Genomic DNA, 19,202 nt, shown 5'->3' on the forward strand with positions numbered 1-19,202 from the left:
TTAGGGTTTCAAATTATTATTCACAACTTCAAAGAGTTTTAAGTTCGGTGTTAGGTGACGCAAAATGCGTGTCAGTTTCACTTTCAGGGATTTCGCTTAAGTTTTTCTAATTAGCATACCAACTGTTAACATGTTAGCATTTGATCAAGTATCCGATGTAAACTTGGCTTTCTTTGACCTTTACACGTTGCAACCTTATTTGATCATGCTAACTGTTAGCTTTTGATCAATTCTCAATCCAAATCCTCCGCGAAGGCACAACAGGCAGCTCATAAAATCCTCATCAATTTGCCCAGGTGATTTCATTTGCACCTGCTAATTGTTAGCATAGCAATTGTTAGCATTCCATCAATTCTATTTCCTTAAACGTATCCTGAAAAAACGTTCCTGTAAAGCCGGCTGGCTCTCAAAAGGCAAAAAAAGTCATTGGCCGGCAGCAACCTTTCAGTAATAAAACAGAAAAAGTCTGTCGTTTGGACAAGATTTATTTATTTACAAATCATAATCAAGCAGTAATAATTGTTGCCCTTTCGTCTTTTCGTAACTCCAACAATTCAACTTATTTTCCCCCACTTTCAATTTTGGTGTGAGATTTCTTTTTCAAATATCCAAAACAATTCAATCAAGATTCATTAGCAAATACATTTGAGCTCTTTCTATGGTGCTTTTTTAAAAATACTTGCTGAAGGGGATAATACAATAAGGCAACAATTCAGAAACATGCCAAATAAAGTAAATATTTATTAGGGCCGTGGGCACCAATGCTAAGCATCCTGGTGAAAATGTATACATTTTAGTTCGCAGTTCCGAACACGCCTCTCCAAAACTCACTCAGTTGCGCCCCCTGAAAAGTTACAAATAATCATTAAAAAACATCCCCTGGCACCAGTTTCACCAATCAACATGAAATTCAGTGGACATGTCTATTGTAACAGGACACTCGAAAAAGTCTCAAGGACCCATGCCCGAAATTAAAAAGAAAGTCGGACATTTTGGTTTAAAGCAGCCATTTTGGGTGAATTCCAGGACTACCTTTTTCTTTCTTTTTTTTTTTTTTTTTTGACAAATGCCCAAATGAGCCCCAGTCAGGAGCATTTATCCTTTACAGATGACAGAAATGAAAAAAGATGACATTTGTTGCTTGATGGATCTGCCATGAAAAATGGTTGAAAAATATTTGCCTTTGACACCAGTTTCACCAATCAAAAGCAAAAGTGGGCGGACATGTCAATCACAACAGGACGCACGTAAAAGTGTTAAGGACCCATTGCCTGTGAAATTGGATCATATCCACCATAACGACCATCCTGACACCCGTCCATACGGCACCTTAAGGTGCTAGCAATACACTCTAACGTAGAGCACAAGAAGATTAGACACTGGTCAGAGTGATTGTTATAGCATAATGAAATGAAAGAGGGGAGAGAGAGAGGAGGGGGGGAAAAAAAAAAAAAAAAAAAAAAATGTTTTTTCCTCACACATATACGAGAAAAGGTCCCGTTGTTGGAGCAAACCAGGTCCAGAGCTGCGTAAAAATCTTGTAATATTCTGAAAAAAGTGCACTTTTTAAGACCATCGATGAGCCACGAGCAATCATACGCAAAGCAGGCTGATGATTTAAAAAAACAAAAAGAAACTTAAGAGCAAAATCTTCATTTCACAACAACAAAAAACAAGTTTAAAAATCAACAAGAGAGAGTCTAAAATGTATGAAATGATGGCGCGGGAAACGAGATGAGAACCAAGTTCTGCAGCAGAGCGGTACCAAGCGGTACCGTGAATAGAAGTTGATGGCGTGTCAATCAGGAGGCGTCGCCCCCCCCGCCCCCCCGACAGAGCCCGCCGGCGCTAGGAGGTCTGCAGCAGTCGTCTGTAGTGCGGCATGACCTCGTGCTCGGGGAGGTGCAGGTTGAACTCCAACGCCACCAGCACGGGGAACTCGAAGGCGATCAGCTCACGCCGGTTCACGCGGAACCGCTCCTCCAGTTTCTGCAAGATTGATGGATTTTGAAGAAAATCAATAAAGAATACAGCACACTGCTGCGTGGGATAAATGTGACGTGACATAGAGAAACGCGCGAGAGCAACAAAACGTCTACTTCCTCTCCATTACCTGTTTACTAAGGTGCCTTTCATCATTTGGAGTTGCACTGATGAACTTAACAAAACATTTTAAACATTAACATTAGATACTTAACAAAATAATATATTTTTGTAATTTTTATTTGGCTCAATTAGCTGTTTGTGACACAAGTTAAAAAAAGACTTTAAAGTAGGATAGTTTTGTAATGGATTTATTGTATACATTTTTTCCCAACCAGATTTTTAGCACTTGTTTCATCCTTAAAACTAATTATTATTAATAATCATAGCAAAGTTCAAGCACCCATGAGAACCATGAGTTCTATATTTTTGCCATCATTTAAACCATTAAAAAATATATCATGATAAACACATGGTACTAATTATGCATTTTTCACGACTAGTTTCTCCTTTTTTTTTTTTTTTTTTAAATTGAAATCCAAATTTTCGATTGAAAAAATGAAACATTTAACCATCCGTCTTATGCGAGCTGGATGCCGTTGTACTGCTGCTCCTGCTGTGCAAAATAATCTAAATAATAATCGAAAAAAAATAAAATAAAATAAACAAATGTATAAATAATCGAACCTGTCCTAGGTTTCCACTGGCAGGGTTTTTTCGACCCCAAAACATTTACCAGGAACTTCGAAGGAGTTCCTCCAAAAGTTCCTAGTTCCAGTGGTGCAAAAGGGCCCAAGATCACTAAAGTCACAAGTTCCAGGAACTACGTGAGCTGCATTTAGACACGAGACGTGCTCCGAGGCCACTTACGTCAATGAGGAGCTTGACTTCGTGCTTCTTGAGGTCACCGCCTATCTTGGCCGCCAGCAGGACGCAGGCCCCCGTGCAGAGTTTTCGGTTCTGCTTGTTGAGCTTGCCCTGCAGCACCAGCTTTTCGAAATAGACGAAGGCCATGGCCACGGTGGGTTCCTCGTAGCCGCACTCGTCCTGGGCCAGCTTCTTGATCTCCCGCTTCAGGCTGCAAAGAGGGGAAAAGGGGCGGGCGTTGAAAACGGGCGAGGGGGTTGCGGACGGAGGCGTTTATTAACGCGCGCGTACCTTCTGATCTTGCTGAGCGTGAGGCGGATGTAAGGGAACTTCTCCTTGAAGGTTTCGTTCATGTCCTTCTTCAGGTCGGAGGGTTTCACGTACTCGATGACCGTCGTCTGCCAACCATTCATGGAACAATGCTGTTTATTATTGTGCTGTGCGACCGCACGGCGGCATACTGAGAGCTGTTCCTAATATTTCGCTTTTTTAAGAGGGTCACAATAGCATTACTTCTTTAAAATCAAGATTTTTATTTAAATTGTTACCCATTGGATTTGTTTTGTCATCGTACATTTAAAAAAAATATTATAATAAATAATGTTTAAAACATTTTTTTCAAGTAGTATTATTCTGGCATATCTTTCTAGAGATTACCTTATTAAATTACATTTTATTTGTTTCTATTTTTTATTTTAACAAAGATTAAGCAGATTTCTCTGCATAATCTTAATTTTTTCATAATTTACTAATTTAATAACTAATTCAACTGTAATTAATGTATTGTCCTGTGGAAGCTTATCCTGCTCAAGGTCTATGAAAGAATCACTTCAAAAATATATGTTTAATAAAATTAAATATATCTAAAGTAATTAATACCATTGAAACCCTTTTTTTTACTGTTTACTACATTTGATTACTTATCACGTTGCGGTAAAAAGAAAAATCAGCTGTAATTGAGATTTCAAAATAAAAATAATAAAATAATTTCTAAAAGTGTATAAAATAAAATAAGTAAATTAATGGCCAACTTTTTCTGCTTACTACTTTGATTCATTCTTTAAAAATAAACACCATGTAATAATCCTGTAATAAATATAAATGTAATACATTTCAAAATAAAATAAATAAAACAATGAAAAAAATGGTGAACTAATCTGTTGACATATTTAAAATATTTAAAATATCTAATGGTAATAATAATAATTAAAATAAATAAAAAATATACTAAAAAAGCGGGTGATTGAATTTAACTATTAACAATTTAAGTTGTATCTGGATGCAAAATGAATGCAGCCCAAATAACAGACGGAATAGACTCAAATGCAGTAAACATTGGCACAAAGCAAGGACTTTATAAAGGCCGCTTAGTGACACAGTCGTGTTACAATCCAATCTCCGAACACTTGTGACTTCACCAACCAATGCTAAATGCCCCCCCCGCCCAAAAAAAATCCCTAATTAAAAAAAATGTCCTCTTCACATGAACATGACCTCCTTCCTGCCTTTTACGTTGGAAGTGTTTGTGTGAACGTGGCGCAATACGAGGAATGTAGCGCTTCCACAATGGCCATTCATGTGTAACGCTGGTCTTTTGTAATTGGAGGAAGAGAGGAGGGCGGAAAAACAAAACAAAAACAAAAAACCACAGCCCGGCCTTGACAGAGCATTCAAAGACGCTCGTGTAATGCAACAGTCATGAAACAACTGTTCTTGCTGCTCAGCATTGGGAAACAAACGTCTGTTTTAATCAAGCGTGTAATGATTTGGGCCGAGAGTTCGACCATAACTGATTAAAACAACATCCTGCTGGCTTTCTTTCACACAAACGAGCTTTTCGGACCTTATCGTCCTCTGTGGGAAAATGACCGACGACTAAATATAACCTCTCACTGTTTGATAGCGCTGGCAAAAAACGGAACATACTAGTCACTGGTTACTTTCAGCACTTTTATGGCCACACTTGTTGTCGTCGGTGTTGCGTTCACTGACTCACCATGTAGGACGGGAAGATGAGCACTCGCTTGTGTTTGCCGCAAGGCCACTGGGGGTCGTCCAGAAGATTGGGGTCGTACTCGCGAAATTCACTAAGGTCGTTACCTAATAAGATCACACAAAAAAATAAAATCAAAATCAAAATTTTTTTTTTTAACACATTCACTGCCATTGACGGCTTTGGAAGTCAAATATCCATGTTAACTGACAGTGAATGAGTTAATCTATTTAAAAAACTAAATTGATTGACTGATTTTGTATCATTTAATATTAGACTCAGATCAAAAATATGAACTTCACAGAATATAGTTTGAATGCTTTACGTGACTCTGAATTTTGGTAACGGGGATTAGCTGCGGTTCTCAAATTTTTTGGAGTTAAGAGATCTCTTAAGAGGGGAGACATTTTTCTAAGGGCTCCCTCATAATCGTAAATAAAACAAACTTAAAAATATCTACCATGTGTACCCCTTTAGAAAATCATAGGAATTAAAACATTGGAAATGTTTTGTTAATGAAAAAAAAAACACGACGAGACAAAAGTTGTATTTTTTTCAATTAAAAAAAACAAAAAAACAACAAAGACGTATTTTGGAGGGATTAAGTCTCTGATTTAAAATAATTAAGTCTTCTTTTTCCAGGATAAAGTTGTAATATTATGAAATTAGCATCAGTGTTAGAGTGAAGAAAGAATTTAAAAAAAAAAAAAAAAAAACGTTTTTTCTTCTATTATGGATTTAATTCTGGAAAAGATGCATTTATACTCAAAAACTGGACTACATTGTCAAAGAAATATGCTTTTTATTCTTGAAAAAATAAAAAAAAAATAAGCCAAAGTAGGGAACAAAAGTTGCAACTTTAAAAGTTTAAAAATGATATGGTATAATTTATTTGAAATTCTTTGCGGACCCTCAAGCTTTGGCTCGCTGACCTCTGGGGGTCCGTGGACCCCAGTATGCGAACCACTGGTCTAGGACACCTGCTTCCGATTGGGACTTGTTTGGGCTAATTACCATTTGTCAGTCCTGGAACTGACCCGAAATGGCTCACTTCCTGTTCAGGTTCGTGCATTGGTCCTTGAGACTTTTTCGTGTGTCACGTTATGATAGCCATGTTCACCCAGTTTCATGTGGATCGGTGAAAGTGGTGTGGTGGGTAATAATAAATGCTCAATAAGTCACCAGTTTTATCCACCTACGACACACCAACGTCTCCATTTTCTTAATCGGTAATAACTGTAACCGCTTAACTGTTGATCGCATCCTTCGCTAACCGAAACAGTGGCTTCCACTGAACCGCGTCAACGGGCGACAAAAGGTGGAGTGCGCGGAATAAGTGGCGGCGAGGCGCTGACCGACCGGTGTCCAGGCTGCTCTGGTTGCTGTTGGCGCGGGCGAGGCTGAGGCTGCGGTGGCTGGCGTTGCGAGACTGCGAAAAGGACGACGTGGAGTCGATGGTGTTCCTCCGCCCGCCCAGCACGTTGGTGGGGTACAAGAACTGGGTGTACGACACCGTCTGCAAACGCACACAGTGGGTCTCGTGAAGTCGCTTCTTTTTTCATGTACCTTTTTTTATTTGCTATTGTCGGTTTTTCACCTTCCCATCAGCCCCGAGCTCGACGCCCTCGAGGCCGATGACCATCTCTTTGGCGCTGACTCCTCCCGACGGGTGTCGCTGGCGCCCCGCCGCCTCCATCTTCACGTCCCTGAAGATGAGCACAAAACCTTTACAGCCACTACTTTTTTTTTTCACATTCCCTAACCGGGCGGCGAGGCTTTCGTATGCGGGTCCGATGGGCCGGCCTTATTTGCGGCGGGTAACGAAAGTGTCTCTTCGGGAGGAAGCACAAAGAGTTTAAGGCCGTTGGCTGAAACGCCAGACGGGTGCAGGAGGTCAACGAAAAGAAGGAAACCAGACAACGGCGAGGGAGCGGCCATCTTACTGCAGGGTGAGGGGGCAAAAAAAAGAGCTACTGAGGACGAGAGTGGGCTGACTCCATTTTTGTCCTTTCTAAGTTAAAAGCAGAAATGAATAGCGTAAATGCAAACCTCTCAGATTAATTCTGGTCGAAATCAAGGTTTACTTCCAATTTTGACATATAGGGGGCATGATTGCACTCAGCACTTTTCTTGATTCGTCGGTTCAACAACTGGGCCCACTCCCGTTTCCAAGATGGCCATGTCTGTGAAACCAGGCTTCACCTCTCGCAAAAACATCCCAGAAAGTTACGAAGACTCTAAAAGTAATTAGTACTTTAGCTTGGGTACAAGTGCAGGCTAATATATGTAAACGTTAATTATCCTCTTGCATAAAATATCGCCAGATTTGACAGATGTTTGGAATTTGGGATAAACTAAAATTTGAATTAAACCACAATTACCGTGAAAACAAGTATCCAGAGGAAGCAATAATTGCCATATAAATCGGGCGGATATTATTGCAGCCATAAAACTTTAAATCACACTTCTGCAAAACGACAAAAATGGAGTAAGCAAACTTTCGTTGTCAGTGGCTCAATTGCGGTCACAAGTTTGCATCCACAAACTGATTTCATGTCGTTACTACCTGGTGTCAAAGCTACAATTTTCAAATGTTCCACTGTTGTTCTGAGTCAATCAAATGAGTGCTGGCAAAAAGAAACTTGCAACTCCCTACTGTCAATTGTCATCACCAACGAGGAGTCAATAGTGCTTTCCCCACCTTCCAAACCTTCCACACTACTACAACAATAATAATCATAACAGTTTACTTTTTATTTTTATAAAACTTGGACCCAAGGGTGCTTAAGTATTACTAAATAACATAAAAAATATAAATATATACATATATATATATATATATATATATATATACACAGTATATATATCAAATCAAAACACCATCTATTTTTCTGCCTGCTATTGTGTGACTACAAAATGGCTGCCACATCCCGGCACTTCAGATCACAGATCCCTCTGGTGTATTGCCACAACCACTAATACATTTTAAATAAAAAATCCGGCATGAACTTGCACTTTTTCCATTTCATTGAGTCCTTGATGTTTTACGTCAATGAAGTCATTTTTCTCTTCAGGTAGTCAAATTATTAACTATAATTTGGCATCTTAACACATTCACTGCCATTGACGGGTTTAGAAGTCAAATAGCCATGTTAACTGGGAAGGCTGGCAGTGAATGAGTTAACCAGTACTTAATCAAGCGCTATTGTTTCCTGCCACCCCCCCTCCCCAAAAGTACTTTTATTGAAATTTATGGTTAACAACAATAATAGTTTCGCATTAAAATGATCATTTGGCTTAAAGAGCTGTCACAGAATGACCAATGATGTTTTTATTTAGCGCTGGGTTAATAAATGTGTCCAATACTGAATGGCGATAGTTCAGCCTGTGTGTGTAATTGCATTCATAATCAATCCACCTTGGGGAAAAAGAAGAGTTCAAATAAATTCCCAAAAGCTCCAGTCATTACTACGACATTGAGAAGTGGATGTAAACTTCTGACCACTGCACTGTTTTGCATTAAAAGTTGCTGCGTCCCGCTTATCTTCCCCCCCCCCCCCCCTTTCGGCACGGTGTTGTTTTAAAAAGATATAAGTGACCTCACATGACACTCGACTGAGGAGGAGGAGTTAGAATCCAAAGAGCGTTACGTGGCAGGAAAAACAGGCTAGCGTCACGGCGGCCTCTGTGCCCAGGGAACGTGAGACAAGGCGTGTCGTCTAGGAAGCGTCCAATAAAATAATACAGTAGAAAGGTTAATAAATCAATCAATGTAAAAAAAGCAGCCGAGGAGGAGGAACGACAGCTGGACGTTGCTTAGGAACATGCTCCACATGGCGCCCGCTCCATGCAACATGCTTGAGTGTGCTGTACATAAAACGTCAGGAACACATTGGCGCCGCCGCCACCTTCCGGCAACCGTCGACACCTTTTTTTGACTTCACATGCGTTCAAGGCTAAAGAAAAAGTGGAAGCTAGCGCAGGAGCACCAAGTTTTTGTACAATTCTTTGTTCATAGCAGTCGTGAAATCAAAATGCAATTAGGTTCAATGCAGTTTCTTCACATACTTAGCAATTTATGAATTAACTGACAATTTTATTATTTAAAAAAAAAAAAAAAAAAAGGTGAATTAATTCATTAATTAATAGCTTGTATGTATTTATTAAAGTTATTTTCCGTATGTATTTTTTTTATTAATTAATTTGTTTATTTATTTACTTGGGCTTACATTTATGTGAGGCCCATTATAATATATAATATAATATAATTATAATAATACGGTGCGCCTTATGTATGTGTTAAATACAGAAATAGACCCCGTAACTGAGACTGCGCCTTTTAATACGGTGCACCTTATGGTCGTGAAAACACGGTCTATAATAAAATATTAAGTATATATTATTTCTTTAATATGGCCTCGATAATTTTGGCATCAAACATTAAATAGATTTAATAAAATTATATTTATTTGAACAATTTCATTAATTAATGGACAATAGCCCAAACTATTTAATACTTACAAATCTAGATTTAATAATAATTTTATTCATGTAATTATTTTGAGTTATGTTTAATTTTGGCCAAAATAAATTATATGTTACACCAGATTTAAAAGATTTAATAAAATCATATTTATTTCAAACAATTTCATTAACTAATGGACAATAGCCCAAATTATTTAATACTTAAATTTGAACAATTTCATTAATTAATGGACAATATCCCAAATTATTTAATACTTACAAATCTAGATTTAATTATAATTTTATTAAGGTAATTATTTTTTAGTTATGATTAATTGTGGCCAAAATAAATTACAGGTTACACCAGCTTTAAAAGATTTAACATAATTATATTTATTTGAACTAATTCATTAATTAATGGACAAAAGCCCAAATTATGTAATACTTAAATTTGAACTATTTCATTAATTAATGGACAATAGCCCAAAACATTTAATACTTACACATCTAGACTTAATCATGATTGTATTAATGTAATTATTTTGAGTTATGTTTAATTTTGGCCCAAAATATTTTACACGTTACACCAGATTTTAAAAAATGCATTGGTTACAACATCAATAAATATTTTCCAATAATGTTGGACTGTATTTTACAATCTAATAGTGGAGAATTTTCAAAAATGGCTTCATAATAACAAAAATATTATAACTTCTTAAAGTTTAATTACTGTTGAAATTGGTTTTCTATTTATTTCCCTTTGGCACAGAATAAAAACTTTTTTAATATATATATATATATATATATATATATTCTGTTAATAGGACTTTTGTTGTCGAATCAAAGTGGGAATTATCATAAGCGCTCATGACCCATTAAAATAAAGCCTGCAGTTAAAATCCTTTAAAAAAAACAAAAAGAATAATCAAAGCCATCTTTGTGTCTTTTAGTTCTTTCAGCAGACTGACAATGCTCCCTTTTAGTCTTATTTTTTTCACGCCTCTGATGTCGCCATTTTGCAGGACGACTGTCGCGCTTGCACCTCGCTCGTAACTATGTGACGCTCTTTGTCGAGGAGCGAAGGAAGCCCAACGGGAAGAATACCCGAAGCATCCGGCCAACTAATGAACCACTTTTGCACTTGACCAACACTAAAGCGTGGTCACGCGCCACTTAAGCAGCGCAGACCAGCAGTGACCGCCTCAGACACGGTTGGTCTTAAGGTAACCCGTGAGTCAAAAACGACAGCACAATCCACAGAAGAGAGGAAGCCAGGATGGAGGATGATGAGGAGGAAGGAGCACAGAGAGGAGGAAGAGGAGGATGGCGGTCATGCTGGAGGATACGTACCCCGCTTGGCTACAATCTCGATAGGGCAGCACTGAAAATACACTATAGAAGGATCTTCTGCCACTGATTAGGACTATCCTACAAAAACAAAACAAGCTCATCAGGAGGATGATGGCAGCGCGGTTTGGCTTGTTTTAAGATGCTGCTGCCATTCGCGGCATTGTTTTAATGGCATGTACAGTGTTTTCCCAAAAATGTATATGTCACCGAAAAACACGAGTGCACTCAATGAATGGGGCGGTCATTGCCAACAGCCTCTCAAATAGCCATACTCTCTCCTTTATTTCTCAACCATTTCTTTGTGTTATTGTAATATACTGTAGCAATGTGAGCCAAGGCAGGAAGCCGCCGTTTCCTTGACAATCGCGCCATGTCGTTTGTGGTTTAATTTAAAAAAAATAATAAAAGTACAGTATATGTGGCACCTTAAAATGTTGTTTTTCTGTCGCAGCAAGTTGGTATGCGTGCGAGGGTCAATCGCCCGCCTGGTGTGTGGCTGTGAGTCGCCGAATATCATTTCATTCGGCCGTTCATTCGGAATTTGGGTTGTGAACACGCACTGATTGTATGTTGTGCTGACTGACGTTCCATCGGTAAACTCTGAAGGCCTCCAAAAGAGGACAAAATCCTCCCAAAATAATGGCAGTCGAAAGAATGGCTTAACTGTGTGCAATGTGCGATTTTCAGTCATTTCATGCTGTGATCACAAGTCTGCACTCAAGCGTTAAAGTGAGAAAACTGCAAATCGAAAAACAAAGACTGGGTGTCGCAAATATCGCTTCAGTTCCATTTCCTTCGTACCTTCCGTTACGCATGTCGTGTTGCCGCATGTTCTTAATGAAGTGGATCTTCTTGAAGCTCTTTGGTCGAGGGGAACCTGACAGGGTTCGGCACCTGAGATGAGAGAAAACAAACCAAAAAAAAAAAAAGATGACGGTTTTTTTTGATAGTGCGGTGCTCAAAGAGTGTAGCGGTCGTACCTGCGCAGAGGCGCATTCTCCTCAATGTCCTCTAACGTTTCTAGCGAGGAGCGCTGAGAGATGAGACGGCGTCTGGTGAGAAAAAGAAAGTAAAGCTCTGTGATAATAAAAATAAATAAAAATCATTATTATTTTATTAGTTTGAAATGACAACTAATCAAATAATAATGATAATAAGAATAAATCAAATAAATTAAAAATAGGTAAAGAATCATGGCAAAATGTTTTTTAAAAACGAGGTGAAAAATATTTTAATTCGTAAAAATAGAGAAAAAAATATTTCAATCGATATAAACATCAAAAAAATACTAAATACATTTTAAAATTCTAATATACTGGAAAATAATGAAAATATATTTTTTTTAAAAATAAGTAAAATTATTTTAAAGAATTTTAAATGCAAATGATCAATTTTGAATAAGTACAAAATACAAATAATCCATTTTGAAATATAAATAAACATACCAGAAAACAATGCTGATCATGAATTAAAGAAAAGAATTTTAGAACACAATCGATACATTTTAAAGCAATAAATAAATAAATAAACTACGAAATAATAAAGACACAAAATATGAATGCTTCAACTCGAATATAGAGAATTTGAATTTTTCAAAAAAGTATCAATCATTTTTTAAAAATTTGAATACAAACAGACACCGCGCAAGTGCCTCTTGTGGCTTATCAGAATGGGGATTATTATTAAATCAGATGCCAGGGCATCATTGCTTTACTGACCATGAGTTACCCTTTGATCCTGTTTTGCAGAAGAAGAAAGGCCAATATTTCGGAAATAGAAAGTAATAGCCTGCATGTCCTGAATGAGCCGATAAGAAAAAGGTTTGAAAAGCACTGTCAAAAGTGGTCCAAAGACTTGAAAATCCTGAAAATCCACCTGACGTAGCAAAGAAATTGTCGTACCTTCAACCTGGACCTGAATCGGCGGCATCCACTGGACTAAAACAAAATCACCTATAAAAGCCAAAGAGCTCCGCAGCAACACGAATTGTCACTTATCTACTTAACATCAATCAGCTACAACAATAAGTAAGCATTTGTTTATCGTTTGAGGTTAAATGGTGACCAATGAACCACCATACATACTAAAAGCGTAACAGAACTGGTCGCTGGACACACTTTTTGCCACAAGCAACATCCATTTGTCACACTGTGGCGCCATGACTCCACCGCCTGTTTAAGCAGCATGTGTGAAGTGCGTCTGTACCAAAATAAGCTCCATAAATTGATTAGTCAGCCAAATTGTTTAAACCAATTTGTGTTGAAATCCATTAATTGTGGGACGCTAATCCCAAAATAAATAAATCATGGTGGTTTGATACTTTGGAAAATGTTTTATAACAACATAAATCTTTTCTTTTTATGAAAGCGCAGAGGAATAGTTGCTAGTTCGGTTCCACGGGAAAAAAAACTTGAATAGACGTGTGTGTGTGTGTGTGAAAGTTGAACTGCGAATAAACAGGGCGGTTTGCCGGACCGTTACACGATGTCCATTGCCTTCCGTAAACACTATACTATTCGACTAACTCTTCAAGTGTCATGTGATGCTGTGGCATCCGACTCAAGCGGCGGACACGTAAGCAGGCTCGCAACAGAGTCTTTTCGTCGCGCGTGCGGTTAATCAACGACAGAGATCAACAATAAGACGGCTCTGTCCTTCCGAGGTTTTAGACTCACATTAGCCGAGTAGATGGAGTGAGATAAGTGTTGACGCAAGGAGCCCAAGAGCAACAGAAGCCCTTTTATTTTTTTGGGATTTTTTTTTTTTTTTACACGACATCGCGCCGGTTTTCCAGAGTGGACGGAAAGCACTCACAGCGCTTCATTTTTCCCACATTTTGTTATTTTACAGCCTTATTCCAAAAATGGGGGTGAAAATTCATTAAGTTCCCTCAAAATTCTACACACAAAACGCCATAATGACAACATGAAAAAGGTCTTTGCAAATGTATTCAACATATCTGGCAGAGTAGTCTATGCCCTACTTGCACACTGACTGAGGAGTATCTGCACCATTTGCACAATCAACATTGTCCCAGATTATCGCGCTACTCGTCACTTTAAACTGCATACACTCCTTGAAGTCTCGGCGCCCTTTGCACAATGGTAATTGCACCGGACTATTGCTATATTAGTCATTCAAACTGCTCTAAGTGCTAGAGGACTCTGCATCTTTTTGAACAATTGTCACAAAAAATCTATAATTGTACCGGCATTACCAGATAACTAGCAACCCTTTATTGCTCAGTGACTGTTTTTGTCAATGTCTTTATGTCTCAAAAATGTTCTCCGTCAATTGACTGTCTGCCAACTACCGGAGACAAATTCCTCGTGTGTTTTTTGGACATACTTGGCAAATAAAGATGATTGTGATTCTGAAAGAAACATGACTAACTAAGTAAACCACAAAAAAACTTTAGTAGTCTATTGAACGCCTTCTCTTAAAATAAGGAACAGAAGAATTGGATGCAAACGACTGTCCGAAATTTCCTGGTAAAATGAAGCATTCAGATTCATGAAACAAGCGAGGGGGGAGCGAGGAATTGAGCCCGTAACCCTGTCTGATTGCTTGTATTTACCAGAGTGGACTTGGCAGGTTGAATACTATCATTTGAATCCATCTTTTCATGAACAACTACGCCAAATAAGAATAGGAGTGAGTGAGTTGTTGACACTGCATGAACCCCGTGAGGACTTTGCACCAGCGTCTGCAGACCAACGGGGCTGCGGGACGGACGTGCTCTTCACGCCAAATACCTTGGAAACAATAACAATGCAGCTGCGCACTCCTTCACTTATCCAGTCTGACATTAACGCCACTTCCTGCTATTGTTTCCTACACTGATTATATATATATATATATATATATATATATATATACACAGGCGTCAGCTTTCGACGCATAAAAAAAAAAAAAAAAGATGCGCCTTTTACACCTCAGCACGCCAACATCTCACCTCGTGTGACCAAAACGTGAAGGCCCACTGCAACTGTTCGCTTCACGGCCGCTCCATCCCATCTTTATGAAAACACACAATAACGCGGCGTCGAGACGACGCCTAAGCTAGCAAATGGTGAGATGATGTGAAGTCAACCGTCACTTTCTTGCATTCTGTGCTCGCCGTCGATTTTGGCAGCCGCTCTGAGACTTCCTGAATGGAAGCGAGGCCGGAGGCCAAAAACAAGTCTGAGGGGAGAGTGCGTCTGCGGCGGCCCTGAGAGAGGAAGTGAACGGGGGAGGGAAAAAAAAATAAAAGCGAAGGAGAGGGAGTGAGAGAGCGAGAGACAGAGAGAGGCTGGCACCTCTGGACATGTTTCTTCTACCAGCTGGCCATATGGAAGACAAACCAGCACTGTGAAGATATGTATGCACAATGTCGGAACACGGCTCCATAGGGTCGATGCGCTTCGCACCCGACATTGCGCAGAAGTTCATTTGTTATCTCTCTGTTGCCACTGTGACTGGGTGAAAATCCAGAGCCACTTTCAAGCGACTACACTTGCTGAAACACTAGCATGCAGAGACAAACTCGAGTGCCACACTCACATGTCAAAGCTGAAAGGTAAGCAGAGCTGCAATGACTTTTGTTTGTTGTACAAATCAGCATTAGCTAACAGCGTTGGCTTTAGATAAGCAGCGCATACTTGATTGCTTGGTGACATTTTGGAGGGCAGGAAGTGACAATTTATTTTTGGTGAGATGTTTATGCTCCCATTAGGCAAAAGGGCAAATGCTAAGGGCAACCGTGTTATTACTATTAAGTGCGCCATAAAAAAAAAAACACTAAAAAATATCGCCAAGGGCGCCACATTGGGAAGGGATGGCGCTACACACGCCACATACACACAGTGTAGTAAATAAAGTGTTGCCTCCACAAGTAAAAATACTTTTCTCTTGACTGGCGCCTGTTTTCTGTGTGTTATGTTTTTACATGCGTTGGGCTCTGCTTCCGCATGCCTTGTTCAATCTCCTAGCGCAGCTCCTAGTCGTCATGGTCATAAAAGCCAGTCTTGTCGTTGGCCCAGCGTGAGTTAAAATCATTGATCCTTGGGGTATTTTGACGAAAGCATGTCAGACATGTTATCAAGATACACAGGAACTGTTTTAAATAGAGGGGGGGAATGCAGAATATGTCTCCTTTACGACTGAGGAGGCAATGTCAAGTGCATTAGAAGGTCAGGAGGGAGGGAGGTGAAACAGGAGTTCCAGTCTGGGAGGGGAGGGTCTGGACTTGAAGAGGACGTCCCAGCAGAAGGTTCTGACAGTTGCACAACTGTTGCTGACAGCTGTCCGGTCACCAGTCAATAAAAGGCTGCACGGTGACATCGCGTTTGCATGGAGGGTGCAGCAGGTGTGCTTCAAATAGTTCAAGTGAAAGAGGAAACCTCCAAAGTCGAACGCATCCCGACATGTTCGGAAAAGCTGTGCCTCCAAAGTCAAAAAACAAATAAACAAAAAATGAAGGGTACCAACGACTGCCAATCTTAAGAGTGTGACAAATGATAACCACAGAAAAGAAAACAGACCTCAAAGAGACACAGGGAACTGGTCTGGCTGCTTGGTCCAATATCAGCAATGAATTACAGATCAATTACATTAGTTGACTTCGATGCTAACGACTAATAGCGTGGCGGTTGATTTGACTAGCACCAATATGAGCACAGAGCCTTGCCAATAAACAAAATAGACATTTATACTGTGCTGCCCTTCTTGCAGCTCAGGAGCTAGTGGCGGTAACGTAGAAACGCAGCAGTGATCCAACGAGCGACGAACAGGCTTGAAACCGGAAAGTCTAACAAATGAACAATCCAATTGGATCATTTGAAAACTAGCTACAGCCCCCTGATTACATCCTGGTTGCAGATTTGTTCACAACACCAGAAAGAGAGTATGCTGTCGCATTTTGGCTGGCGCGCTTTGACCAGGCAGTTGGCAAAACGCTTCTTTGTAGTAGAAAATGGCTTACTTTAACCGGGATCCCTCACTGCATCGTGGCTGTGGTCTGTTTTGTGCTGTTCTCTGTGCCATCAAGTGCATGAATTAATGCTCAATCTCAATGATCGGCCACAATGTGTTGAATGAATTTTGCACAACTTTATCCAGTTTATCTGCCGCAGTCACAAGCTGCCACGAACAGCCGTGCAGCTCGTCGGGCATGGCCCACGGACGCCTCGGAGATTATCGTCCCGGTGGAGACTGCTCCGTGATCACAGTAGCTCACTGTACAATTTCACATATGCGCAGTTAAGTCAAAATGGCGGTGGCCATAAACAACTGAAGTAAATGACAGCATTGTAGTTCTTTTCACAATAAAGTAAGTCGTATGTTATTCTTTGATTCGTTTGGATTCTAATGTGAAAATTATGATTCGGGGCTTCAATTTTTTTCATGGGGACTCGTGGGTCAATTCGCATCGCCGTTCATTCGTTCCTGGCTATACTCAATAAGCAGCAGAAGAAGAAAACACTTCTAACATGGCGGAGCAGGAAAACTATAAGCACCAATAACAATGTAACACCCAACAGTTGTTATTGTGACTTTCGGCTTGTCCTGATGTACAGCACTTACCCGTTATAATACCAGTTTATTTTGTAATATTATTCTGAATTATTTTGTGTTTTTATACAATACAGTACTGTTTCTCTTTATCAGAAAAAAAAATGTAATTTTAAAATCGTATTTTCTTTTTTTTTTTGTTAATGTTAATTTAATTCATTTGAACCTCGCAAGTCAAAGTACCACTACAGTTACTAATAGTGTTATAGACATTATCAGGCCAAAAGTTGTCTGAGCCAGTGTGTGTGAACATTGTTTACCTGGACCGCTGCATCTCCATGGCAGAGTTGGCCACCTGTCCGCCCTCCAGGCAGTAGTTCTGGGATCCTTGCCTGGAGAAGACCGCGGCCGTGACCCCCGGGGTGTACGTCTGCAGCCTGCCGCGGGCCGAGGGGGGGAGAGCCGAGAGAGGCGAGCCGAACGCGGCCGAAGGAGCGGCGAGCGCCGGCGCAAACGCCTCGGCCTCGCCGGGCTCCGGAGCCGAGGCGAACGAACTGGTCCGGCTGCTCGCCAGGAGAGCCTGGTTGGCCAGGGAGGTCGCGGCAGCGGCGAGGGCGGCAGCCGATGAGGAGGAGGTGGAGGAGGCGGCGGCGGCGGCGGCGGCGGCGGCTGGCTCCACCAGGCGACTCCGGGCTTCCGGCTCCCCGTCCTCGTCCACCTCCCGGCGTTCGTCCTGCACGGGTCGTCCATCCAGGGAGATGTTGGTGAGGAAGGAGAGCGCCGCTTGCCTCCGCCTCGAGTCGATGCGTTTCCGCGTCTGCGAGTTGTTGATGCGGTGGCCGTGCAGAAGCGTGGCCGTGGCCGCCGCGGAGGGGCTGCTGCTGCTCGCGGCTGCCGCCATGCTTCTCCCCTCTCCTCCCTCCTCCCTCCTCCCTCCTCCCTCCTTCCTCCTCCGACCTCCTCACCTACGATGCATCGAAACGTGGCTTTCAATTCGGTTCACTTGAGTGCGTGTATGTATCGCCGCCGACGCACATTGTTCGTCTTTTTAAGTGCACGCGTGGAAGTGGGTTGAAAACAGGCATGTCACGTGGTTGCAGATTTGCGGCAACACGGGGGAGCGTTTGGACCAATCAGACGCCGGCTTTTCCCCCCACCCTTTTCCTGACTTAAAAAGACCAACAAAACACACACGCACGCACGCACACGCGCATCACGCGAATGTCATGTCGTGACACCATTTGCACTAAAAAGTACGACTGAGAACGACTTTTTGCCACACTTGTTACCACACAGTCCAACGGACCATGAGCGGAGGAGAAAAAGTTCGGTGTTGTACAATGACGCCCTCTGGTGGCTGGAAGGAGAAAGTGTTTCATGAAGGCTCTGCAAACCTGTTAAAGGGCGCCCTCTATGGGTCAAAGAGCGGACGTCTATCGCTTTAGTTTCCTTTTTTTCACATTGTATATTTGTATTTATTTGGATCATGATTTAATTCCTCCAAATTGATAACAATAATAATACTTGTTTTCATTCATGTTTTAGGACTTATTATTATTTGTTATCATTGATTTAGCTTTTTTATTTGCTCCGTTTATCCACATTTTTAATAAATTTTACTTTGTACATTTTTGTTATTTATATCATGATTGAATAATTCACAATGAATATATTAGTAGTAGTAGTAGTAGTAGTAGTAGCAGTAGTAGTAATTATAATAATAATAATAATAATTTCTATTGATTTCTTTTCATTAATTCACACGTCCATTCATTTACATTTATCCCCTGTTTAAAATGTTGGGACCATTAACCAAAGATCCATTTTGTTTCCATGAAGCAGTTATTTTTTTATTTAAATGCATGTCATGTTAAACTAATTATAATCATAATTTTGATTCTGATTATAATTTTTGTTTCCATTTTTTTTAACCCTTATTCCCTGCTAAGAGAAAGCTGCGTTGGAATTTAGAAGCATACACTGTGACTTTAAACTGCAATAAAAATCAAGGTTTTTCCCACATTGTTTTTCAACGTAGGATTTAAAAAAA

The 19,202-nt window shown here is 40.2% G+C and overlaps 1 protein-coding gene across 4 annotated transcripts; it reads right to left on the reverse strand.

Annotated features, from left to right (window-relative positions):
* Nucleotides 1–467: 467 nt before the first annotated feature.
* Nucleotides 468–18,550, reverse strand: cables1 (Cdk5 and Abl enzyme substrate 1). 4 transcript variants are annotated; one of them, XM_061797722.1, is made up of 11 exons: nucleotides 12,559–12,588; nucleotides 12,376–12,454; nucleotides 11,638–11,709; nucleotides 11,459–11,551; nucleotides 10,658–10,735; nucleotides 6,441–6,549; nucleotides 6,203–6,359; nucleotides 4,847–4,950; nucleotides 3,142–3,248; nucleotides 2,854–3,061; nucleotides 468–1,989 (listed from the first exon to the last, which is right to left on the reverse strand). In XM_061797722.1, exons 4-11 carry the CDS (start codon nucleotides 11,485–11,487, stop codon nucleotides 1,849–1,851), a joined length of 933 nt encoding a protein of 310 aa, XP_061653706.1. In that variant the 5' UTR covers nucleotides 11,488–11,551; nucleotides 11,638–11,709; nucleotides 12,376–12,454; nucleotides 12,559–12,588; the 3' UTR covers nucleotides 468–1,848. The 4 variants fall into 4 exon arrangements, with proteins under 4 accessions (XP_061653706.1, XP_061653704.1, XP_061653707.1 ...); XM_061797720.1 differs by lacking the exons at nucleotides 12,376–12,454; nucleotides 12,559–12,588 and adding an exon at nucleotides 17,473–18,550; XM_061797723.1 differs by lacking the exon at nucleotides 12,376–12,454 and having other exon boundaries at nucleotides 12,559–12,614.
* Between the last annotated feature and the right edge of the window lie 652 nt (nucleotides 18,551–19,202).

This window comes from Phyllopteryx taeniolatus, chromosome 14 (genome assembly GCF_024500385.1).
Source record: "Phyllopteryx taeniolatus isolate TA_2022b chromosome 14, UOR_Ptae_1.2, whole genome shotgun sequence".
NCBI lineage: Eukaryota > Metazoa > Chordata > Actinopteri > Syngnathiformes > Syngnathidae > Phyllopteryx > Phyllopteryx taeniolatus.

Bases quoted from the DNA above. Each gene is read 5' to 3' on its own strand.
- cables1 (XM_061797720.1), bottom strand. From the start codon at position 18,053: ATGGCGGCAGCCGCGAGCAGCAGCAGCCCCTCCGCGGCGGCCACGGCC. The intron at 11,552-11,637 runs GTACGACCGCTA...CTCTCATCTCAG, and splicing joins GAGAATGCGCCTCTGCGCAG to GTGCCGAACCCTGTCAGGTT. The intron at 6,550-10,657 runs GTACGTATCCTC...GCTCATCTTCAG, and splicing joins CGAGATTGTAGCCAAGCGGG to GGACGTGAAGATGGAGGCGG.